This window comes from Opisthocomus hoazin, chromosome 4, assembly GCF_030867145.1.
Source record: "Opisthocomus hoazin isolate bOpiHoa1 chromosome 4, bOpiHoa1.hap1, whole genome shotgun sequence".
NCBI lineage: Eukaryota > Metazoa > Chordata > Aves > Opisthocomiformes > Opisthocomidae > Opisthocomus > Opisthocomus hoazin.
In genome coordinates this window covers 4247891-4272371 of record NC_134417.1, presented here as the reverse complement: position 1 = coordinate 4272371, position 24481 = coordinate 4247891, and the positions used below count along the sequence as shown (strand labels likewise).

General features: G+C 59.3%; 4 protein-coding genes across 9 annotated transcripts; 3 read left to right on the top strand and 1 right to left on the bottom strand.

Annotated features, from left to right (window-relative positions):
- Window positions 1–25: 25 nt before the first annotated feature.
- SLC35G2 (solute carrier family 35 member G2) lies at window positions 26–7954 on the top strand. Of its 3 annotated transcripts, XM_075417650.1 has the most exons (3): window positions 26–209; window positions 4886–4959; window positions 6138–7954. In XM_075417650.1, exon 3 carries the CDS (start codon window positions 6160–6162, stop codon window positions 7393–7395), a length of 1236 nt encoding a protein of 411 aa, XP_075273765.1. In that variant the 5' UTR covers window positions 26–209; window positions 4886–4959; window positions 6138–6159; the 3' UTR covers window positions 7396–7954. The 3 variants fall into 3 exon arrangements, with proteins under 3 accessions (XP_075273765.1, XP_075273763.1, XP_075273766.1); XM_075417648.1 differs by lacking the exon at window positions 4886–4959 and having other exon boundaries at window positions 6138–7953; XM_075417651.1 differs by lacking the exons at window positions 26–209; window positions 4886–4959 and adding an exon at window positions 888–998.
- A 587-nt stretch (window positions 7955–8541) lies between these two features.
- Window positions 8542–14397, bottom strand: SCLY (selenocysteine lyase). 4 transcript variants are annotated; one of them, XM_075417644.1, is made up of 14 exons: window positions 14290–14397; window positions 13603–13751; window positions 13420–13532; window positions 13212–13312; window positions 12923–13079; window positions 12472–12599; window positions 12197–12361; window positions 11758–11864; window positions 11426–11462; window positions 10980–11063; window positions 10710–10812; window positions 10452–10527; window positions 9611–9802; window positions 8542–8808 (listed from the first exon to the last, which is right to left on the bottom strand). In XM_075417644.1, the coding sequence occupies exons 1-13, from the start codon at window positions 14395–14397 to the stop codon at window positions 9643–9645; spliced, it is 1488 nt and encodes a 495-aa protein (XP_075273759.1). In that variant the 3' UTR covers window positions 8542–8808; window positions 9611–9642. The 4 variants fall into 4 exon arrangements, with proteins under 4 accessions (XP_075273759.1, XP_075273760.1, XP_075273761.1 ...); XM_075417645.1 differs by having other exon boundaries at window positions 13603–13745; XM_075417646.1 differs by having other exon boundaries at window positions 13603–13691.
- A 38-nt stretch (window positions 14398–14435) lies between these two features.
- On the top strand, window positions 14436–18860 carry LOC104335087 (uncharacterized). The gene is made up of 2 exons (XM_075417643.1): window positions 14436–14554; window positions 15243–18860. The coding sequence occupies exon 2, from the start codon at window positions 15276–15278 to the stop codon at window positions 16122–16124; it is 849 nt and encodes a 282-aa protein (XP_075273758.1). The 5' UTR covers window positions 14436–14554; window positions 15243–15275; the 3' UTR covers window positions 16125–18860.
- Window positions 18861–21356: 2496 nt separating this feature from the next.
- On the top strand, window positions 21357–23977 carry AIRE (autoimmune regulator). Its single transcript, XM_075417841.1, has 11 exons — window positions 21357–21497; window positions 21588–21762; window positions 21866–22018; window positions 22130–22201; window positions 22304–22417; window positions 22540–22664; window positions 22800–22874; window positions 23100–23215; window positions 23286–23471; window positions 23553–23649; window positions 23891–23977. The coding sequence occupies exons 1-11, from the start codon at window positions 21357–21359 to the stop codon at window positions 23975–23977; spliced, it is 1341 nt and encodes a 446-aa protein (XP_075273956.1).
- Window positions 23978–24481: the final 504 nt, after the last annotated feature.

Here is a 24481-nt window from a genome sequence, read left to right as displayed (position 1 = left end):
CGGCGCCGAGGCGGGCGCGTGTCGCGACGGGAGGTGGGAGGGGCGGTCCCGGGCTCCGTGAGGCGGCGGTGGGGGCGCGGCCCCCTCCCAGCCGGGGCGGCCAGTGGGCTGAGGGGGGGCCGTGGGCCTCCCGCCATGGGAGAGGCGCGGAGCGGCCCTGGGGGCGCGGTGGCCTGAGGCGGCGGCGGCGGGCGGGCGTTTCGGTACTGGTAAGTGTTCGGAGCGGGAACGGGCGAGTCTCTCCCGGAGCGGGGGGCTGCAGGGCTGGCGGCGGGGGAAGGGCCCGGGGGGCGGGAGCCCGAGCAGCCGCCCCCCTCACCCGCCTCCCTCGCAGCCGAGGCGCCGGACCCGCGGCGGCCGCGGCGCGGGGCTGCTGCTCGCCGTGCGGGGTTCCCAGCCCCCGCAGCGCCGGCCGCCCGGGGCCTCCCGCGGGGTGCCCTGCCGGGCCTCCTCGCCCTGCGCCTGTCAGGGGGATCGTCGCCGTCGCGACTCCCCTGTGCACGGGTCCGGAGCCCAGTCCCCCGCCTCTCACCCGGCTGCCCACCCCCCCCGTTCGGCACACGGCTCCCCTGCGCCAGCGTGCTGCCTTGCCGGGGTCTGTGCAGTTGGCTGGGAGCAGACCCAAAGCAGCGAGCTTTAAACAAATCTGAACCTGAACGTGCCTCCCTGGGCTGTGTTTCAGCCCGGTGTAGGTGCCGCTTAAGGCCTGGCTTGTATCTAGCCAAGCTGTTTTCAGGTGCTGTGGGAGGCCGTATTGAAGTGCCGATGTATTCTCCGCTCTCTCCCCCGTGCCTGGGACTGCAGTCTGAAGGGGTTTGTTCAGAGGAAGGTTTCTGGAATAGGAAGTGTGCAGGCGAAGTGGCTCTTCTGCCCAAATCACTTCAAGTATTGCTGCTGCAGGTGGAGCGGTTGCAGTAGCCAACAGACACGAATGCAGAAATTGGAGTATTTTTTCATGGAACCGCACACGCTTGGAGCCCTTTACAGCAAGAGAATAGGTCAGTGGGAGCGAGGGAAATTAAAGGTGTCACATACAGTCCCACTGAAATAATTTCTGGCAGCTTTAGCAAGCTAGAACAAGTACGGGTCATTTTTTGGATAGCAGAATGTTACCATGAATGTGCTGACAATACGTGGGGTTTAAGCGTAGCATTTGTATTTTAATTCTGTCAAGGGTGTACTGGCTCTTCCTTTGGGTAGTGCTGTTGGACGTGGCTCGATTACTTTGAAAACATGGGATACCAGTTTGTTGGTTCGTGTATAATGTTTGCTTTTGTGCTTAAGTACTAAAAAGTCCTTTAATACAATTGCTCTTTCATTTTCATAAGTATCTTCTATTACTCATTAAATTTTAATTAAGACTCGAGTGTCTTTGCATATATTTTTAATAAAATTGACTGATGCAGTCAGATTGTCTGGCTAAAAAAAGTACTCTGATTTTTCCAGCGTGCATGTAATCAGATGGTTTTAAAGTGTAGCAGAAATGTAGGCCATTTCAGTGATACCAACATTTAACTGCCTGCTGTGCACCGTACATTGCCCTCCCCCTGGGTTCGTGTTGTGTTACCCTCGTTGGACATCGCAGGGCTGAAGAATTGGTTACGGTGGTTTAATGAAGAGGGTGCTGAAACGTGAATTTAGGAGATTTAGATGGTACAAATTCAGTTACATGGGTATGCAGGGATGGAGTGAGTCTTTCGTCTGCGTAATTTTCAGGGGAAACTGGTAGTCTGTAGTTACCTTAGAGAGATTGTTTACAGCCCGCTGGTAATCTCAGTCTAACCTGGTCAGGATCTGGGGCCTTTTCCACAGAAGAGGCAAAGGAACATCCCTGCGAATCCTGCCTTTCAGAGCACGGGGATCGCTCACGGCTCACTTTTGACTTCGTGACGACTGCAGTTGCCATGTCTGCGAATCTTTCGTAGTGTTGCAGTCAGCTGACTGATTTTGACTGAATCTGGCAGAAGACGAGTTTTCTGTGAGTTTATGGAGAATTGGTGGTTAGAATCACCAGTCAGACCTCAAAACCTTAATTCCTTCAGGCACAGCAAGGAGAGCTCAGCCTCCCATCCCCAGCAGTGAAGTTGCATATGATCACCTATTTCTACCTTGCTAATTAGCATATGTGTAGTGATTTAGGGGGGAGCAGGGCAGTGGTTTGGAGTTTTTCCTTTTAAAATAAATCACGGTGTGTATCCTGTTAATGAGTTGTGATGTGTATTGACTCCATAGTGGTTATCTATTCACCTGTGGGAAAACGGGGTTCACGCACTTTGGCAGTCGGTGATTTCCATGAGGTGGTAATTTAAATGGGTGTCCTAGGTTCTCGTTTGAGTTGGGAAGGTTTGTTTTGTTACATAACGTGAGAATTTTGCATAGTGCTTAATCTTCAGCCTTGTATTAAACTCGATTCAAAATCAAAATATGTTTTTCATAGAAAATGCAAACAAACCATCTTGTGGTTCCAGATATGAAGAAAAATAAGAACTTCATGTGATCTCCACAAAAGGCACTATCAGAAAGAGAAGTAGCAAGTTTTCTGTGTGGGCTGTGCTGATTTCCATTTATTTTAAATTTGTGTCTGGGACAAACATCATGATTTGGGACATGCACTAATCTCAGCCTCTGTTGAAATTCTCGCTGGTTAAGAAAAGCAAGGTCACCAAAGAGTGCAAATAAATGTACTGTGTGAGAGTTGGCGTAACAGTTGTCATACACTCAATATTTAATGGAGAAAATTAAATTTTGATTTAAGCACTCCTGTTCCTTTTTTGCTCTTTGTTACTTCTCATCTCCTTCCTCGTTTCTCATGCGTTTGCCCGTCCGCTTTCCAGCCCTCCCAACTGTTAGCGTTCTTAGGGCTGAAGAATACTGGAGGGAATACGGAGTCTGTGTAGGACAGCCATTTTGAGCTACGTGCTCATGAGCTATTGTTTTCCTCCAGAGAGATCTCCGAATATATTACACAGGTCCAGTACTAAATTTGCAACTGCATTTTGTCTCTTTTCTATACTATTTTCTGTGGTTTCTGGAAGAAAAGGCAATCTAAATTCAGGAAGCAATAAAAATACCGTTATATGCTAATGGCAAGAAATTAGTTATTTTGGCTTTGTTTGCATGAACCAATAGCTGCAGCCTGTACTCTGCTGTTTCTTAGCGAAATGACTGTATGTACAGGCTACATCTACTGTGACACTAATAGTAATGCCTGTTGTGCACCATTTGTCTGCTTTTCCTCCCACTTATTTTGTTCCTGATCCATATATTGTGCTTTAAATGAAGGTCTTATATTTTTTTTTAAGATGTGGGGACAGCAAGGTGGAATTGTGAATTTTAAACACTAGATAGGAAAAGCTGTGCTTGTGAGAAGCGCTTCCTTCCTGGACTCATTCACTGCCTTTTGTATTTGCATGTTAAAAGAATCACATTAACAACTAATCTGAAGAAAAAGTGCAAGTAGCGGGTGAGACCGGGGTAGATTTCTGGTAGGGTGTTTTTAAATGTTTGATGGGTTGTTCGACCTGCCCACTAGTGCAGCTGATCGCAGGCTTTTGCCCTCTTTATTTACTCTCTGTGCCATTTCAGCTGTTTCTTCTGAAGTTTCTTGCAGTATTCAAACTGTACATTAACGGGCACTGTGGAGTCATCCTCCTCTGCCGTTCGGCGGCGTACTGGGAATGCTTTGTTTTCTCAGCTGAGCTCTGCTGAAAATGGGTTGGCAGCAGAAACGTGGACAGGAGGAGTGCTAACACGCGGCGTCCTGAGCAGACAAAGGTGTTTCTTGTCCTCAGACCCTCTAACGCCTACCGATCTCTGCTTCAGTCGGGTATCTCCAGGCTGGGAGCGTAGTCGGCCAAAGCAGGAGTAGGGTGGTGCCCCAGGATGCCTTCCTTACTTGTGCAGGTCCAGACTGGTGCTTCTGCCTTCCTCCAGAGCTGGGACTCGGTGCCTGCCCTCTCCTCCCTCCCATTCGTCACCGTCCCTGCCAGGGATTCACTCTGCCTGCAAGAGGGAGGCTACAGCTTAGCTTGGGGGTAGCAGGGGCTTCAATAAACGCTCAGCCTGTGAGGAAGGAGGAAGAACGTCTCATTCTTATGTAAATTATTTTTCCCAGGAGATGCGGGCAGTGCTTGGCTGTCACTGTGGATGGAGAAAATGCAAAGGCTGAACCGGGCTATGGCATTTTTTAAGTATTTCTGTGAAAAGCTATTGCACCCGCTTTACATTGCCTTTTGATCTGTGGTCTCCCCAACAAACCACCCAATTGTACTGTTCAGCCCAATTGTCCACTCGGTTGCGGTCTTACACCTTCAGGACCCACTCGCTGTGGTGCTTCAGTACTCCCTGCGGATGAGAACTGCAGCGTTGTCCATCCCCATCCCTTGCTGACACCACGGAGGCCAAACCACTGCTGCCTGCAGGGCTGCGCTGGGCTCAGCACCTGGGGATGGATGTCTGGGTCAGAAGGATGGGTCCTCCTGGGCATCCTCTCCTCCACAGCGCTGGTGAGGCAGAACAGCAGGCGTGAGGTGGGAAATTTTCATCGTGCTAGGCTGTAGGAACCCTATGGTCATAAAACCACCACTTGTTCTTCGTATTAGTTCCATCAGTGTTTCCAAGAGATGGCTGAGGAGTGGTTTTGGCAAGATGACACTGATAGCTTTCCCTTCCATCTACAGTTTTTTGGGTTTTGTAGCAGTGTTTTTTTCATAACCAGGGTTGCCGGTTCCCAAGGAGCACGGCCTCACAGGCTAGTGCATCTCAAGTCTTCAACTTTGGGAAACAAGCAGAATGTTTCATGCCTCCTTGGGGTATTACTTTCTGTGCTGAGACGACGGTGACCGTTCATGTTTGATATCTGAGAGCGTCTACTGTTTCTGTTTAGACACCCGAACAAAGATGTAGATGACCGAGAGGTGTTTTCCCCTTCTGGCTGGGGATCAGATCTCTCAGTAGCAGGTAAAGTCTGCACGTGTTTATTCGCAGGGGCGAACAGAAGGCAGGGAATGTTACATTTCTCCTGCTGCCACTTCATTTGGAAGGGCTCTTTACGCAGATGGTGGAGGGCGCTGCACAAAGTCATCTCAATGACATCCCCGTGCCCGAATTAAACTGACCCTCTGCTGTCACACTGGGCCTGGGGACAGCGGTGGCATGCTCAGCGGAGAGCTGGAGGGAATGAAGGCCACGGGTGGGCTCTCCGTGGGCAGGCTGCCTGCATCCGTGGCAGCGGGGACCAAGCGGCGTCCGTGCTGGTAGAGGCGGGTGCGTGAAGGGATTGCTTGCTGCTCTGGGAGGCTGATGCTGCCGTTGTGACACATGCGATGCCACGCGTGTTGCCGTCATGGTGCTGTGTACAAATCACGGGCACTGGTTGTGTGGCGTGAAATGGACCTTCAGCAGGAGACGGAAGGGTGGTGGGTTTGTTGCTGTGGTTTTAAATGTTTGCCACAGGAAGGTCTGGTTAGTAGTCTGGATCAGCCCTTCTAAATTTTCTCCATTGAAAAAGAAAAAAAGATAAAATCAGATTTGAAGAACAAAGCTGTTGCAAAACCAATCACTGGAAATAAAAGGATGTGAAAAGAAGGAATTTTTAACACCGTCAAAGTATTCTTCAAAAATGTGTTGTTTATTCATATGCTAACTAAGCTGGCTTGCTGGGGGATAGTCCTTATTTCCCTGTGTTGCTCTCTCTCCAGAAACGAGGCGATCATCTCCTCCAGCCAAATTTCTGCTGCAGTCTTGTAACATTAGCGAGCAATTAACAATAAGTATAATTCATAATTACAGGGTATTTACTGTCCAAAAAGCTTAGCAAGAGAACTTTCACATTAGAATAAGAACGTACTAGAGTGCATTATGCATATATACATAATGAGAATATATGGCATTTTCAGAAACTAGTGACTAAAATGAAGTTCCACGGTTGGCTTTTAAGGAGATGCAAATGGCCTGACTATCAAAGGTATTTAGCACTAACTCACCAGGAAATTAAAGCAAAACCAAGAACAATCTACTAGGACTTGGACTTTGTTGATAAAAATAGCTTGTAAACACTAACAGCATTTACATACTAAAGAATCTCTGGCTATTCATTAAATAAAAATAACAGTGCTTCCCTGTTTTTTTTTCTTAAGACCAGGACGTTTCTCTGAGGAGATGGATACGTCTTCCCAAAAATACCCAGTCAAAAAGCGAGTGAAAATTCATCCCAACACAGTGACCGTGAAATATACTTCTCATTATCCCCAGCCAGGAGAAGAGGGATATGAGGAAGTTAATGAAGATACTGGAGTATTTATGGAGGATGATCCTAAGAAAAGACTACTGAATGATGGGAAAAAGAGAGAAAGGACTTTTTTTGGTACGATAGACACCAAACTTCAGCCAGCACAACTGCCAAAACCCAATGAGATCGGGCAATCCCAGCATTTTCCTGAAGGAAATATACTGCAGTCGAGGAAAACGTGGGTAGTGCTTTTTGGGTCTGCCGTGGCTCATGGATGCGTGGCTCTAATTACAAGATTAATTTCTGATCGTTCCAAAGTGCCATCCCTCGAGTTAATTTTCATCCGTTCAGTCTTACAGGTGCTGTCCATTACTGTTGTGTGTTATTACCATGAGCCCCCCTTTGGCCCCAAAGGCTACAGGCTCCGGCTCTTCCTCTATGGGGTCTGCAATGTTATCTCTATTACCTGTGCTTACACCTCCTTCTCTATAGTTCCCCCCAGCAATGGGACCATTATGTGGAGGGCTACCACTACAGTGTTCAGTGCCATTTTGGCTTTTTTACTCATAGATGAAGGCATGGCTTACATAGACATAATTACTGTAGTTGGCAGCGTGTTTGGCGTTTGTCTGGTCATGTTCCCCAACATTGCTAAGGAGGAAAACTCTTTGCTGAGCACCTGGAAGGAAGCTTTTGGCTACACCATGACGGTTATGGCAGGTCTGACCACTGCTCTCTCCATGATAGTCTACAGGTCAATCAAAGATAACATCAGCATGTGGACGGCACTATTCACCTTTAGTTGGACGGGAACAGTGTGGGGAGCATCTACCATGTTCTTACTTCAAGAGCCAATCGTCCCACTGGATGGAGAAACCTGGAGCTATCTCCTTGCCATCTGCCTGTGCTCCACAGGAGCCTTCCTGGGGGTCTACTACGCCCTGAGCAAGTTCCACCCCGCTGTGGTCAGCACCGTACAGCACCTAGAGATAGTCATCGCCATGGTCCTGCAGCTTGTTGTGTTGCGCATCTTCCCAGGTGCTTATGATCTTGTCGGGGGAGCGGTTATTTTGGTTAGTGTTTTTTTCCTTGCCTGTTATAAACTGTCCTGGAAGAATTTAGGAAGACAAGATTATCAGGAGATTGTGGATTCTTCCATTAAATGAACTGCGGTTTTGCTGTCTGATTCTGGCGATGTGACCACGTGAAAGCAACATATTTCAACTCTGTGGTGTTCTAGCGTAGTGGCCAGGTCCTCTCACTACTGTTTAAATTCACAGCTGATGTAGCAGTGTTGGCATTCGCAGACCTCTGTGACAGGTGAATTTGTTCTAGTGCGTACAACCGCTGACGTTTTGTCACACAAGAAAAGGCTGTTTGTCTCCAGCACGTAGGGTGCATGAGCGGCAGCAGGGGCTGGCCCAAGGAGTGCAGGCCCAGTCACAGGCATGTTCTTCCTCACCTTCCCTGGGTGAGGCAATGCAGAGACAGAGGGGTTCGCTACTGACTCTCTTTTCCGTGCAGTGTGGTAGTAGGAAAATTAACAGTAAAACCATTAAAATGGCCACCCAGAGTGTTCATATCCCCTGTAACACTTCTTATGCTTTGGCTATAACATTCTAAATGAAGTCATGCTAATATTTCTGTGGTTAAAACTTGCATTTCCTGCGTGTATAAAGAATTACAAGTCGGTAAAGCTTTTTGTCCTCTGTGGTTAAATTTTTGTCTGAATCGGTGCAGAAAGCCCAGAGCTCCAGTGGGGGGAAAGAGAGCCCCTAAAACTGGATCTCCAGTTGCACCACAGCTGTGAGAGATCCCCAAGAACTGCAAGGTCCACGATAGATAAAAGACCTACCCCTGAAGCAGAGCAGTATTCTTTCTGTGGAACCACTTTTTTGAAGAGGTTTCGACTATTATGCAAGGGAGGGAAAAAAAGGAAAAAGAAAAGATTGCATCTGAGATTGGGGTGTGAGCAGCGGCATTAACACTGAACAGCTTGACGCACGTCCAGTGACTACGTCAGCATGCTTGGGTCCTAACACTGCAGTCAGAAATCAGATTTACAAAACGCCCCAGGGTTTTGTGGTTCCAAATAGTATTCCTGGCCATGCTAATTTATGGCTAGTAAAGAGAAAGACTATCTAAGAATCTGTGTCCATGGGCTCCATGCCAGCCACCACCAGCAGTCACCTCCCCGCTCCAGCGGACTGTGCCCCCCTTCTGGGATGCAAGCATTTTCTGAGCGAAAAGGCATCGCTCAGATAACCCCAACCAGTCCAGCTTCCCCCATGGAAGACACCATGGAATATACATTTTACTTTGGAAAAAGCCACAGCAGCATCAATCGCTTTTATTCCTATGAATACCCAGGGAGAGCAGGTTCCCCAACATCAGCCAGCCCCGCCGGCAGCGCTCCTAATCCGTGTGACACTTGTAGCCTCGTCTGTCAGCGATGAGATTGACCGCCTGGGCCACGCAGGGAAGACACATTTCCTCGGGTGTTGGCACGCAATTAGGGCTGCCCCAACAACTCTGGTTCCATTAGGAGCACGTGGAGCCGGCATCAGGAGCTCTGCCCACTGTAGGAAGGACAGGGGGAAGGGGAGCAGGTCACGCAATGCAGTGCTGGGAGAGCCGTGCCCGACACCTTCCCAGCCAAAGAACCCTTTGGCAGGGGCAGAGCAGTTCCTAGCCCAGCATCATGCTGTGCTTCAATCAACTCATTTCCCTCTGAGGCAGATGGTCTTCCCTCCTCTGAGCGATAAGACAACGGGAAAGCTTCCTTTGTGGAAAGCAACCAGGGCAAAGGGCTCCATCTCCTACGGCTTTCATGCCTGTTACGCTCTGGAGGGAGTTGAGCGTGGAGACTGCTGTGCTGACCTGCACACACACAGGCACCCAGCCGGGTAGGTGCTGGCGAGCAAGGAGCACTTACCAGCAAGGCTCCCTGAATGCCTGCACCGCGCGACAGGGACGACAGCGTCCCGAGCGAGCTCTCGATGAGCTGCCCCAACCCCAAAGCAGCAAAGCCCCCTGCTCAGCACGGCTCCCTGCTGCCTCCAGCACCTGCGCTGCGTCTCTGCTCAAGCAGCACGTGCCGCAGAGCCGTGCCAGCCCCGCCGGGACCCCTGGGAGCGCACGCTGACATACAGCGAAGCAGACCTACAAGCACATCACTGCCAAAACAGGTGATCCCACCTCCTCCATCCACCACCGCCAGCCGCCACTTCCCCAGCGTCTGATCCACAACCACAAACTGCAGCCCGGATCAGTTTGACTTCAGGATCAGGCGCAAAACTAATCCTGCCAAAGCCTGAGCCCAAACTGACGCAGGCAGCCAGCACCCAGGGGCCAAGCAGGGCACAGTCCCGTCCTGAGAACCTGGGTGACAGCCAGGGAGCGATTCCCGGGGTCTACAGGGCTTGGTCTGGGTCCAGCTGCGCCACAGCCTGCAGGAGGTCCTGCACAACCAGGTCCACATCGGCCCGAGTGGTCTCTCGCCCCACGCTCAGCCGCAAGGCATTCTGCGCCACGTCGTAAGGGATCCCGCAGCTGAGCAGAATTGAGGAGGGCCTGAAACACAGATGTGGGGGTGAGCGGGTTTCACTCGAAGACAAAGCAAGCGCATGCATCGCCAGAAAGCTTCACCAAGCTGCAAGAGGGAGAACATCTGCAGATGCCTCCAGGCAAACCCACTCACTTTCCACAGGGACCTGCTACCACTGGGCTTGTGGCCCTGTGGTGGATCTGGCTCTTCCTCTCCAAGGAAGAACCTCTCCTGTGTCCCCATGGGTTGGCAGCTCTGCCATGTCTACAGGGCATTGCTCTAGACCAGGCTGAAAGCACCTGCTGTCCCCACACCCCCGCCAAAAGGAGCCCACTGGAGATCCAAACTGGGCTTGAGCAGGTGAGCCAGGGGCACACAGACAAGGCAGACTCTCTTCTGGCAGAGCCAGGCATTGAAGAGAACTTCCAAGCTCAGCTGGATCACCAAAGCCAGGAGGTACAAAGTCCTTCCAAGTGGCAGTCAAGCGTTCTAGCTGTGTCTCCTGCAACAACCCCCTCCGCGGCCCTTCAGCCCCTCTGGAAAGCTCTGCACCCTCTTTGCTCCAGGGAACGCTGCCCACAGCCACCCACAGTCCCGTTCCCTGTCCCGTTTCCCTCCCTCCCACCCACTCTCCTCTACGAAGACGCCCTGGGCCTGGCAAAGCCGGTTGCTTACCGGTCCCCTTTCTCAGAGTGGCAGGCAGCCCCAACGCTGGCGAGAAGCGTCTTGCAGCGAGACAGCACCCTTCGCCCTGCAGCACACACGAGCACAGGTCTCCCAGCGCCCAGGCTCTCTCCGAGGGCCGCTGCCTGCCTCACCTCCCTGCCCAAGCCCCGGCCGAGCGCCCGCCAGTCTCCAGCCACAGGGAGCTGTGCGGGGCAGGTGCGTGGCTCCCTGGGCACCATCACAGGACACTGGTGGGGTAAGAGCTACCTTGAAGGCCTGGGCCCAGGATGGAGAAGTTAGAGGTGTTGCAGAGGCGCTTGGAGCCCGTGAAGTGGCTGTTGAAGTGGATCCTTTGCTTCCCAAAGGAGGCCTGGAGAAATCGGAGGGCTGTGAACCACTCTGCGTTTGCGAGCAGCTCTGTTCTGATGGGGCGGTGGCAGGGCCGGAGGGACGTGCCCACCCTGGCTCCAGGACCCGCACTCTGCAGGGCTGAGGCTCCAGGAGGGGGCAAGACAAACAGGAACCAGGTCTGCTCACCTCCAGCCTGGCCTCCAGGTAATCCCGAACATCCCGCATATGAGCCTCGTAGGCCTCCCAGTTCTTGCTCACCAACTCTGCAGCCTGAGGAGGGACAACCCAGTCAGGCTCCGTTCACAGCCCCCAGCACGTGAGTCCGGCCTGGGAACAGCCTCTGCAACTGCCAGGTCCCCTGCGTCCCCCAACAGCCCCTCAGTGCCCTGCGCCACGCGAGCTGCCCGACTGCCCGCTGCCAGGGCTGCAAAGCCTGCAGCACGTGCTCCGAAGCACGTCCTTTGACCGGCACCGGAAACCCCCGTCTCCTTTCCCTGAAGATCGCCTGCCCCTCTGCACCCCAAGTTTGTCACTTCTAATGACCAGGGAGTGCAGGTGGCCATCTCCATGCTGGCTCCGCCAAGCAGAGTCCCCAGGGCACAGCTCACCCATGACCATTGCGGGTGACTCACCTGGCCGAGGCCGGCGATCATTGGGGTGTTCTCAGTGCTGGAACGGAACAGGGAACATGGAATCACCATTTCTCTGGACCAGAGACCCAACCTCAGGGCACAGACATTGCCCACGCAGGACCCCGCGCTGCTGGCAGGGGGTCCTGGACCCCTCTCTGTGGTGGTTGGGAAAGGGGCACTTCCACCCTGCGGTTCCTCCCGCAGCAAAGCCTGCAGTGCCCACGCATGGATCCATCTCCCCACGCCGGGCTGCCCGCCCCAGGCAGCAGCCAAGCGCGGTTTGGCCGCCAGCCCGAGGCCCTGCTCTCCAGGCCACCACCCAGCCCCCTTACCCCGGCCGGAAACTCCTCTCCTGTCCCCCTCCGAAGAGCATGGGGTGCAGCGGGGTGGTGGTCCTGGGACCACGCACGTACAGCGCGCCGATCCGCGGGCCGTAGAACTGCGGGGACAAACAGCCGCGGTGACCCTGGGGACGCACTGCCAGGCGCCCCTCTCCTGTACTCCTGCCCAAATCCGAGTGCCCTCCGGCGCTGACCTCTGCCCGCCCCACATCCACAGGCAGCTCCAGAGCTGTCCCCTGCCCAGCAGGTCCCTCTGACTCGCAGGAGCCCTGTCACCCAGCTGAAGACGCCTCCAGAGCATCGCCCGGCAGGAAAACTTGGGCCACCAAGGAGCTGCCAGGCTCGGGGGGGCACCTACAGTCTCCCCGGCACCCCAGCACAGACGTCCGAGAGGGCAAACAGTGGCTGGGCCACGCGAACGGGGCCACACCTTGTGTCCCACGATGGTGAGGTAGTCCACCCCCAGCTCCTGCACGTCCACGCGCCCTTTGCCAATCATCTGTGCCGCGTCCGTGTGCACCAGGATCCTGGGCAGCCCCTCCGCCGCTCTCCGTTGATTGAGTGCACGGACGCGCTGGCTTAGCTCCGCGACCGGCTGGCGGGAGGGAAGAGGGTCTGCGTCCCGGGGGCCGTCTGCTCCCCCTTATCGAGCGTCTTTTCGCCAGGATGCCCCCACCCCGTCCCACTTGCTGCCCACAGACTCACCATGATGACCCCAGTCTCGTTATTGGCCAACATGATGGAAACCAGGCAGGTGGTCGGCCGGATGGCAGCGAGGACGTCGTCTACCTCAGCCCGCCCGCTCCGTGGGGACACAGCCACAAAGGTGGCTTCTGCAAGCCAAGAAACCGAGTCCGGGAAGCTCAACGGTGCCCAGGGCTGCCCGCACCCCGCCGAGCAGGCAGGAGAGCTGCGCAGGCAGAGAGCGCAGGGGGTCGTAGGGCACAAGCGCTGGGTGCCGCTGGGGCACCGCGCCCAGCTTGAGGGAACAGGGGCACTGTCTGGGGAGTCGCTGCCCTCCCAGGGAGGGGGAACAGGGGCCATCACGGAGCACGCGTGTCTCTGTCCTCCGCCGCCAAAACGCCGGCGGAGAAAAGCCCCCGTCGCAAACAGGGCTCTGCAGCCAGAGGTCCCCTGCGGTCCCTCTGCTGCTCACCCGCCAGGCTCTCCTCCGCCAGCTGCTCCAGCGGCAGGAGGACAGAGTCGTGCTCCACGCTCGACGTCACGATGTGCGGCGTCCCCGTGCTGTCCCCCAGCCTGGCCTGGCTTTCGTGGAAGTGCCTGCAGGCGGTGTGGATCACCATGTTGTTTGCCTGAGGAGAGACGGGCGGAGGGGAAAATGAAGGCCCCGGGGGAGCGCGGCGCCGCTTCCTCGAGGAGGCGGCGGGCAGGGGCGTGCGGGAAGGGGGGTCACCGCGCAGCGCAGGGACGGTGGCTGCTCCCACCTCCGTGCCCCCCGAGGTAAAGACGATGTCCTCCGGCCGGCCCCCCACCATCCTCGCCAGGCTCTCCCGGGCGCTGCTGATGAGCTCCTTCGCCTTCCTGCCTGCAGGACGGGCGCCAGCAGCTCCGCCACGGGCTCCCACAGCCGCCAGGCCTGGCCCGGCCCAGCCGCAGCGCGGAGCCGACACAGCGGCGGCCCCGGGGCCCTACCTGCAGGGTGGGAGCTGCTGGGGTTGCCCCAGGCTCGGCGCATGGCGTCCTGCACGGCCCGCGCCACCGCGGCGGCCGGGGGGGTGGTGGCGTTGTGGTCCAGGTAGACCCTCCTGCAGGGCAGGCGCAGGTGAGGGGGCGCGGGGGCGGGAGGGGACGGGATGGGGCAGGGCGGGGCCTCACCCCTCGGCCGCGTCGCACCGCGCCTCTGCCAGCTCCGTCCCAGCGCCCAGCGCTGCCATCGCCGTCGCCATCCCGCAGCTGCCGCCGCCCTGGCACCACGGGTCACCGGCACGTGGGCACCCACGGCGGGAACCGGAGAGCGGCTGCGCCTGCCATGGCACCACCAATCAGCTCCCTCCCACCTACCCCACTGCCACAGTGCCACCAATCAGCTCCTTCCTGCCTGCCCCACCGCCACCAATCAGCTCCCTCACACCTGCCTCATTGCCGTTGTTCCCGCCAATCAGCTTCCTCCCTCCTTCCCCTCCATCCCGACAGGAACCAATCAGCTCCCTCTCCACTGCCCCCACAATAACTAACAGCACCCGCCAATCAGCTCCCTCCTTCCTCCCTTCCCCGCCGCCATGACGCCCGCCCGCCCGCCAATGCGCTCCTCGCTGGCCGGGCAGCGGCCAATCAGCTCCCGTCATCCTCGCGCCCGCACTGCGCCCGCCCATTGGCCGGGAAACGGCGAGCCCGCGGGGCTCCCATTGGCCCCCCGCAGGCGGCGCCTGAGGCGCGACCAATCGGCTCCGCCCGGGGCCCGAGGAGGACCACTCCTCCCCTCCGCCAGGGGGCGCCGGGGCCGCCAGCGCGCGGGGTGGGAGGGGGAGGGGGACGGGGGTCGCGGCAGTGCCGCGCGCTCACTCTCACGCGCCGCTCCCTGCTCCGCGCGCGGCCAATCCCTCGGCCGGTGCCGCCGCGCCGGGCGGAAGGGGCAGGCGCGAGGCGGGGCGGACTTCCGGCGCGCGCCATCGAGGCGGGGGGGGGGGGGGGAAGGCGGCTCTTCCGGGACAGGGGGCGGGCGGGAGCCGCCGCGGCGCTGCCCCTCTCCAAGATGGCGGCGGCACCCTCGGCCTGTTGCCCCCGCTGCCTCCTGCGCAGGCTCCGCAGACCCCCCTCCAAGATGGCGGTGAGCCCCGGGGAGGGGAGGGGCCGCGCCGGGCCGGGGGCAGGGCGCGCCAGCCTCCGCCGACCCCCGCCCGGGGCCCGCGGCCCGCAGGAGGCCTCAGGCGGGGCGGGCGGGCGGTGCCCGGGGCCCTCCCGGCCACGCGCCGTGACTCAGCGCTGCGGGGGGGGGGGGGGGGGCAGCAGCCCCGCGGCCCCCTCCCGCGGGACCCCCCCCGAGGCCTGGGAGCCCCGGGGCGGGCCCTGCGCCCTCCTGGGGCCCGGGCCCCGCCGCTCCCCGGGCCCCCGCGCCCCGGCTCCCCGCGCCGCGGGCCGGGCCGGGCAGGGCAGGGCCGGGCCGGGCAGGGCGGCGGCTGCCGTGAGCGGGGACGCGCCGGGGCCAGGCCGGTGTCCGGGCGGTGCCCGAGGCTCCCTTGCTTCACCGCCGTCCGCAGTGCGAAGTCCACACGCCGGTGCAAAGCCCGTCGCCGCCGGCAGCCGCCCCGCGCCGGGGAGCCAGCCGGTGGCTGTCCCGCTGTACAGGTGTTGACATGGGCCGGGCTCCGGCGGCAGCCGGCCGACGGCAGCGGAGCGCACCGTCAGATCCCGGTGCCTTTTGGTCTGAGCAGGCTTTCTCAGCTGGGTGTTCTCACTGCGGGGAGAAACGACCGGCTAATTTGACGTATTCCTTTTCTTCCCCCCCGGTCTTTCAGCTTATGTCATAACCACGAGGCGGGCGAGCAGGGATGGAATCACTGAATACCGAGGTGAGGGCACGGAAGACTCTGGGAGCCGTTGAATACGTCGAGTCCTCGGGCTTCAGCCCGGGAGTGCTGCCGACCAAGAAGGATGTGGTTCAGAACATGCTGTATTTATTGCAGCCCAAAAGAGCCGGCCAGGCCCAGCGCTCCAAGGAGGACGCGGCCCAGTTGCTCGCCGAGCACCTGCAGGAGCACTGGTTGGTTTGCAACCTGCACACCATCGCGACGCAAAATATAAAGAAACTTATCCTCAAAATGTACGAGGAGTTTACCAGGTTGTATCAGACCAGAAAGCAGAGACAGAACCAGGCTTTCAGTGAGCGAGCAGACAGATTCAACGAGAGTTCGGAGAAGCTCTTTGACGTGTTTTGCACAGACGCGCAGATGAGAAATAAACTGGAGGAGTACAGCGGGGTGAAGATGACGAGCATCGAGTGGAAATTTCTTGAAGATCAAAGAAGCGAAAGGAAAATGTACTACGAAGATTTCACAGATAAACAAGAACTGAAGACGATGGAGAGAAGACGAAAGATCCAGTGCCTGGAGCACTTCAGAAAACTCGCCAGGGAGGAGAAGGAAGGAAGCAAAGCAAAGGAAGCGAAATACAAAAGCGATGAGCAATCGGATGAAGGCACGAGCGTGGACGAGTCCTACCCCGCAGAGGAGGAGAACGGCGGCCCTCCAGCCTTCTCGCTGCGGGGCAGGAGGAAGCGCCGGTGCACCGCGACCCCGGCCAACGCCGCCATGCCCCTCGAGTGCCAGCATATACGGATGAGCATCAGGAGAGTTAGGCCTGGGTTCTACGAGACTGTGGAGAAGGTGAAAAACTGCTAGCGCGTGCCGCGGTCGGCAGGCAGAGCTGCTGGAGCACGAGGTGGCAATGCACACGTTAGGCAAGTTTGAAATCCCACCGTCAATTGGAAAGCAATTGTTGTAGCTCCCCCAGCCAGAGCTCGGGAAGATCCTGCCTCCGGGGAAGAGCACTGGGACGATGACAGCAGCGGCAAGGACTAAAACACGCGAATTTGGAAGGATAAGTAGCTGGCGGCTAACGATGCGGAGGCTCAGGCGTAGCGGACGATTGACGGTTACGTAGCGTGTAAGCCTCTTTGCCCAAGGTCCCATCTGCATCAGGGGGTTTTGGGAAGTCTCTCACCATCTCGGAGCCGGTGGTGGCCTGACAGCACGAAGCGGGACTCAGATTTACTGCAGGGAAATAACTTGGACTTGTCACTAGGAGAAAATCCGTGTGCTGAGAAGCCCTGACTCCTCCTGCTGGCTTCGGTGGGGGTGGAAGGTGCTCGGCCCCTTTCGGCAGGATCTGGCGTCTCTGCGAGGAAGGCAGCTGGGTTTCGGCTTGGGTTGCCCGGTCCCGGAGAGGCACCCCGCAGTTTTGCGAAGGGATCGCTCTCCTGCTCGAGGAGGGGGAGAAAGAGACCGGGAGACATCGGAGTGCTTTGGCTGTAAAAGCATTGGTGATTCTGAATGTTTTATTCTAGATTCTATTTTGATGACGTTTCCTTAATCAGGATAGAGCTTCCTGAAATTGGATGAGTTTTAACGTGAAGTCCCTGATCTAGGATCCCAGGTGTGAATCCTAAATGAAGTGGGAATGTCTGATATTCTGGGGGGCAAGACAGGGGGAAGGATGCAAATCGTGTCCTTCGGTTTGAAGATGGGAAGAGTTTTCTGAACTGTTCCCCTGCCGCCTTAGGATAGAGGGAAGACAAAGCCTTCCCAGGTGCAGGCCGCTGTGGTATTTATAGCGAAAGGCACCTGGATCCGGGCCTGCTTTTCCACCTCCTGCGCTCTGTGCAGACCGGCAGCGTGGAAAAGGTCGTTTTCCACTCAGGGTCTGGTTGAGCGCAGCGTAACCCTCTTGCCCGCCTCCATCCTGAGCAGCGACCAGTCTGCGATTCGCAGGTGCCCGCGGCACGCGGGTGTCTGCCGGTTTTGGTTAGAGTTGCTTTCCTGGTTTTTAAAAATGAGAGACTTGAACTTCCAGAGAAATCCAGTGCTGGAGATGGCTCTGGTGAGATTCCCAAACCTTGCCAGACGACAGCGCAAATTGAAACCCCCCGAGTCTCTATTTGGCCGTAGGAGCTCTCCGGTAGAAAGAGCGCAAACTTGCCTGGTTTTCAAATTTACCTTTCAGTGTGAACGTTGGTTCCCCCACTCCAGTATCTCAGCTTTTCCCCGTTTCTTTCTGCCCTGCGCATCATTTTACTGACATTAACTCGTGCTGTTTCGTTCTTTGGCTTTTGCTCCCTTTAACAATAAATGCATGTACGAATAATTTTGACAGTTCCTGTTACTTTTGACGAATCAGTTGCTGGACTGCTCCGAAGTGCTATGCCAAAGGAAGAACGAGACGCCAGTTGGCTGCTGGTCCCATGGGGCCGCGGCAGAGCTAACGAGCACAGGAGGCGGCGGCAGCCCCGGCCTTGCTGCTCGGGCAGGCTCCGGCGTCCCGTGCTCCGTCCCTCCGCCTGAGGTTGGATCCCCCCGGCTCCGAGCGATGCGTCGGCTTCCCGGTGACCTCGCTCGTTAGTAACCGACGGGATCGTTACTCTGTCTCTGAGAAGTTTCTTCATGGTAAGTTGCTCCAAAATATTTAGTGAACTCTGCGTATTGCGCATCACTCGCAGCGTCGCTGCGGGTTCGGTAGCACGCGCCCGCATTCTGCAGCACCCTTCGGCCTCCGTCGCTCGCGAGTTGGCAGCCCGCTCTCTCCTCCGCTCTCTGACACGCTTCACTGACCTCCCCGGGCAAATTCTGTTACGTTTGAACTATTTTGCCTTCCAGCCCCGAGGTGCTGGACCTGAGCCTCTCACTGGGCTTTGACACCAGCAGCTCTGTTTCAGCAGGGATTATAGCCAAGCTCGGACCTCGCCGAAGTAGAGTTTTTTTTAATAACTGCTGTAAACCCCCCCTTTGTGTTACAGCTGTAGCTGACAGTATAAACGCTCGCGTGTAAAGCAAATCCGCCGGGGTCGACCCGAATACAGAACGCGGCCTTGTCGTGCTAGATGGTTTTCAGGGGTTCAGGGAATTTAAGGTTATCGAATCGGACTCCCTGCACGCCCCAGGGAATTGCATTTCATTCGGAAGCCCCGCAGTCAGCCTCGTGGTTTCGGTTTAACTGGCGCGGCGTACAGAAAGTCGAGCTGACGGCATCAGAAGTCTGCTGTCTTCCTCACTTACACACTTGGTGGTTTGTCACCTTTGCTGTTTCGAAAAAGAAAAAAGAAGCCAAAAAAAAAAAGTCCAACCATCTTCTAGGCTGTGATTCTTTCCCTGACATCTTGTGTACAGGCTGAGCAGTTTATCGCATTAAATCGTACCTGTTTTTTTAACTGGGTTTGACTGTGGGTAGAGCCAAAGCCCGGCTCTGTTTCTGCTGCAACAGGGGGAAAATTTCGAAATGATGTATTCTGATTGCTCCTCTTTGGGACCATGGTGCCTTTTTAATCAGGACAGTAAATCTTGTCCCAGGATTCTGTACTTTTGTACGTTAACAGTTGTTGACTTTCCTTTTTTGGTGTGTCCCAAATAAATTAATATAACATATTTCTGGGCTTTTGTTTCTGCTTTCTAAAGGGGGAGGAAAGAGGAAACTGAAGCTAAAGGAAATCTTTTCTGCTCCCACTTTCCCTCCCGGGCTCTTGCAGGAGCAGCCGTGAAGCGTGCAGGTGGACCCACTCCCACCCGGACTGCGCACGGCAGCGCTGGGAACGCTGCTGGAAACGGGAGTCCAGGATCGGGGGCCCACCTGGAGCCCCTTTTTTTTAATTATTTAACCAAAAATGCCGGTGCCCGGAGCAGCCGAAGGTAAGGGGAGAGGGATGAAACCCCTGCGCACGGTGCCGGCGTCTTGCTTGGGCTCTCGGCATGCCTCGGGGCGATCGGTGCCGGAGACGAGGGCAGCGGCACGCTGCCTGCCCGGGGTGGTCCTGTGGGTGGGCTCCCCCCTTCTGCCTGTTCTCTGCCGGCTGCGGTGCAGGGACCTGGTGGGTGGGGGCAGAGAGGGCACCCCAAGACCCAAGCGTGGCCGGGCTCCTCCGCGCCCAGGCCTTGGGGCCCCGCAGCCGGCCCCGGGACGGGTGTTACACCCTCTGCGAGTGGCAGCCGGCTTTGCACGGCCCTGACGAGGACCTCTGGGCTGCTGAGGGAGCCCGTACGGAAACGCCCCGCTGCTCTCCCAGGGCGTACGCGCCTCGTCACGTGGCCGCTGCCGCTCTGCCTCCCGCGTAGCGCCTCGGAAAGGGGAAGGAGCACGAGAAAAGCAACCCGGAATGCAAATCAGCGCGCTGCTGAGCGGGCCAGAGGTGGCGAGCAGTCTGTCCGTGCTTCAGAGCACAGAAATGGTCACAGAGGTGGAATTTCAGACCAGCCCGAGCCTAGCGCTGAGGGCAGGCGGCTGGCGGCCGCGTTGGGCAGCGCCTGCCCGCAGCGGAGCGCTGGTAACCGTGGGTGGGCGCGGGGAGGGGGCCGGAGCCTTCTGGAGGTCCTGGGCAGCGTAGCGCAGCGTGACGGTGACAAGTCGTGGCACTGCAGGTGCGACACCGGGGAAAATGGTTTTCCCAGGGAGGGTGGAGCAGAGCTGTGCAGCGGTGTCACGAGCGTGGGTGTGCTCAGCGCCTGTGGCCGGGCCATGGGGGCTCTCCGGGAGGGCAGACGAACCTCCTGCTTCGCCTGACAGCCGTGTCCTGCGCCCTGGGCGGGCGGTGGTGAAGCTGTCCCCACCACGGCAGCGCTGGACACCGAAACGCCGGCCCCGGGGCACAGCTACCTGGCACAGCGCCTGCCTGAGCCCTGTCCCACGGCTCCCGGTGCCTCCATGGGAAAAGTCACCCCAAGCCCTGACGGGAGCTTCGGGGTGAGCGTTTCAGTGGGTAAACACGTTAATTTATGAACCAGAAATGTATGAGGGTATTTCCCGCTCTCGCGGAGGGTGTTGCCTTGTTATTCTTCCTGAGTTTCTGGACGGCAGCCGCCGCCTCCTGGCACAGCTTCGGAGCCAGCGGATAACGCTCCAGTCTTTTGGGATTTGCCGGTAACTCCCTACCCGCGTTGCCCTGATCCGTGCAGCAGAGCATCCCCTCACGCACTCCGGCCCCGTCCCAGTGTACAGCGGCCATCGGGCACTGCCCTGCGGTGTGGGGCCGGCTGTGCACGGCCCCGGCCGAGCCTTCCGGGCAGCAGGGACGCGTCTCCGGAGGGAGAGAGGCTGGAGATTAATCCTGGGGAGATCCCAAACGTTCGGGAAGAGGGATGGGAGCTTGGGAGCTTTCTTTTTGCTGGATGCCTGGTACGGAGCAGCCAGACCCCCAGACTTTTATACGCCGGATGCGCCCGAGGAGCTGGTTTCCCCTGGCTCCAGGTCCTTTACAGTTGCGTGTTCCCAGTGAAATCACTTCATCGCCTGATGTCCCGGAGCGGGTGACGGCAGATCCGTGGGCAGCGCCTGCCCAGGTAACCCCCGGGCTCGCTCGCGGGGCTGTCGTCAGCCCGGCAGGCTGGAGGGCAGCGGGGCGATGCCTCAGGCCAGCTGATGGCTCGTTCCGCCTCCGTCATCGCACCCAAACGCGCGTTTGTGGAGTTTCTTTGGTGGCAGCGCTCTCCTGCCGGCCCGCCGAAGGTGGTCTGCGGGGAGCCAGGGCAAATATTCCCGTTCCCCCTGCCGTCAGGGTGTTACTTCCCATGTGCTCCTGCGGCCGAGTTTCTGGATGAGAGAAGCAGGTGCTGCGGAAAGTCCGGAAATTTCGGAGCAACGCCTGGCTGGCCGCGGGGACGCGAGAGGCGGGGGTCCCTGCGCCAGCACCCGGGCTGACCCCGGGGCGTGACCGACATCACGCCGGTCGCTGCTGCCTGGAGCCGGGGAGCGGCCTGACCCCGCGGGCGGGGGCTGCGTGGTGCCATGGGGGGACGATCTCGGGTTACGCGGCCTCGTACAGAAATGAGTGGGGCCGCGGCAGCCCGGCGAGGTTTCTGCTGCCGGCGGCCAAGGAGTATTAAAGGGGAGCATCGGGGCGGGCTGCTCGGCCCCGGCAGCGTCCCCGCGGCATGGCGGGGTCAGGCGGCGAGGGGGACCTGCGGCACCTGCTGAAGCTGCACCGCACCGAGATCGCCATGGCGGTGGACGACGTCTTCCCGCTGCTGCACGGCCTGGCTGACCACGACGTCGTCCCCGAGCACGTCTTCAAGGTGAGGCGGCGGGGTGGGAGAGGGCGGCTGTGCCGGGGGCCGGCTGGCTGCCGCTGGACGCATGCTGATGGGCGGCGGTGGCTCCGGCAGGAGACGCTGAGCCGGACGGAGCGGGAGGGCTCCCACCGAGCTTTCCACGCGCTGCTCACCTGGCTGCTGGGCCGTGACGCCGCCGCCATCCGTGACTTCTGGGCCGTCCTCTTCAAGGATTACAACCTGGAGCGGTACGCCCGGCTCCGGCCCCTCCGCGGCGCCTTCCCCAGAGGTAGGAGGGGGCCAGGCAGGGGGTCCAGCACCCCGCGGGCTGCCGGCGGGCAGGGCTGACACCGGGACCGGCTGCGCCTGTCCTCTCGCTGTCCCCTCTGCAGAGGTGGAGCTGGGCCGGCGGCGCCGCAGCGGGCGTCTCTCCCCCAGCCCCACGGCGCCGGCCCCGCACAGACCCCAGAGCAAGAGGAAAGCCGCTGAGGAGCGGGACGGGGCCCGGGCGGCGCAGCCCTCCCCACGGCACGCTGCCAGCCCCGGTGCGGAGACCTGGAGCGGGACGGGGAAGGGCTGGGGCGCTGGGGGGGGGGGTCCCGAGGCGCGGCGGGGTGCTGTGCCCCCCATGACACCCCCCCCTCGCAACTCCGCAGGGCCCCTGGCGAAGGTGAGGGCTGTGAAGAAGCCGGAGGGCGTGGAAGCTGCCCGCAACGCTCGCGCCGGCAGTGAGTACCGAGCCCACCATGGCAGCGCCGGCCTGTCCGCCCTGTCCGCCCGCAGCCCAGGGCAGGGGGCTGCCAGCCCCCCTGAGCCGCCCCCTCCCGCAGCCCTCCAGGCCGTGGCCGCCTCGGTGCAGAGAGCGGTGGCCGTGGCGGGCAGCGAGGCGCCTGTCACCCGCGGGGCCATCGAGGGCATCCTCGTCAGACACGTGCTGGAGACGGGTAGGTGCAGCCCAGCCCGGCTGGCCTCGGTCGCCGTTTCCCCCCCAGATTCAGAAGCTGCTCCCTGGGCGGGGGGGTGGCAGAGGGGGCCCCGCCGCAGCCGCTCTTGGCCTCCCTTGCAGGCAGCTCCGCGACGGGCAGCAAAGCCGGTGACGAGCCGCACGCCCCAGCCGCCGGCGAGGAGCCGGGAGCCAGGAGCAGAAGCCGCAGCCTGAAGCCCCCCGCCCGGCCCAAGGCATCCCAAAGCGTACAATCTGCCCCCCCCACCCGCTCTCGCCCCCCCTTGGCAGCTGCCCGAGGCTCGGTGGGGGGTGTCCTGGGGGTGTCCCCTGGTGCCGGGCTGTCCTGGCAGCCCCCCCAGCCCCTCTCTTCTCGCCCGCAGAGCGGGGAGCACCGACTGCACCCCCAGGGCCGGCTGCCAGCGCCCACCGTGCACGGCCGGGACTCTGCGCCCCAGGTGAGCCGGGGGCTGTCGGGGTGTCCCTGGCCGAGCACAGGCAACCTGGGGCTGCAACCCCCCAAAACGGGCCGTTCCCCCGCCGAAGGGGGTTGGTGTGCCCAGTGCGGGGTGAGTGACGAAGGGGAGAAGATGAGGGGGTTGACAGGCGGCGTGGTCCCCTGCCAGCGCCAGCCCTGCCCCAGCCGCGGCGGCGGCGACCCCCTGCCCGCTGGCCCGGGGCAGGAGAACGAGGACGAGTGCGCGGCGTGCGGCGACGGCGGCGAGCTCATCTGCTGCGACGGCTGCCCCCGGGCCTTCCACCTGGCCTGCCTGGTGCCCCCCCTGCCCCGCGTCCCCAGGTGAGCCCTGGGGTGCCCAGGGGACCCCGCTGCCGCGGCTGCCCCTCACCGCCCCGCACCGGCTGCGCAGCGGGACGTGGCGGTGTGGGTCCTGCGTGGCGAGCGTGGCCGAGCCGGAGCTGACGCGGAAGGCGGACACGGAGCGGCCCCCCGAGATCCCGGCGGAGGAGGCGTGCGGCGCCCGGCGGGACGGCGGCGGTGGGAGCGTCTGCGGCCGCTGCTTCACCCGGATCACCGCACCCGGCGGGGACCCTGGGTGAGCCACCCGCCACGTACCGGCCTGAAATCCTACCCGAGGGGGTCGTCGCGAGGGTCTGTGTCACGCTGCCGGTTGCAGGGGACTGCTGCTCTGCCTTTCCTGCGCGGGCACCCCGAGCACGGGCAGCTTGGAGACCCCCGCAGCGCCCAGCGACCACCCACCACAGGCGGCAAAGGTCAGTACAGCCAGCGCTCGGCCCGGCGGGGCGAGACGGGCGGGCGAGGCGGCGGTGGGCACGAAGGGAGCGCTGAGACTGAGGAGCGGCGGTTCAGGCGGGGTGAGGGACCGGCCGGCTGCAGCTGGAGGCGAGTTGGGGACACAGCGCGGGAGCTGAGGGTGAACCAGGTGGGGACTGACCCCGGGCAGCGGGGCTGTGGGCAGGCAGGAAAGTGGGCACCACGCATCTGCTCCCGCAGGCAGAGGACGGCTCCGTCGGTGGTGACCCCGTGCTGAGCAGGGACGAGCTCGACGCACTCCTGGGTGAGGTAGGACACCCACGGTGACACACACACACAGAGACACAGTCCATCCATGGGGCATCACGTCTCCAGGGTGACCCACAGGGTGACATCTCCTGTGGGTGGGGGGGCGGGGTGGGATGGAAAGGGACAGTGACAGCCGGAGGCTGACCCGCAGGGCGGCTGGGACGGGATCCTGCAGTGGGCGTTCCAGAGCATGGCACGGCCCCTCGCAGACACCCACGGGCTCTTCGCCTAGCGCCGCCCAGCAGCAGCCACCACAGCACGGCGACAGGGGAACAGGCAGCGGGCGGCTGTGCTGGGGGACACGCACAGGCGGCGGGGCACAGAGGAAACACACAACCTGATCAAACACTGGAACATGAGCAGCTGGTGCCGAAAGCACACAGACACGTGGAAAACGTGGGATACTGCCAATGACCCACGTAAACCATATGAAGAGAGCATAAAAGAGCAAAATATTGAAAAAGGGAACAAAGAACTGAACTATATTTGACAGACATAAAAAATTATATTCTAGACATGAAA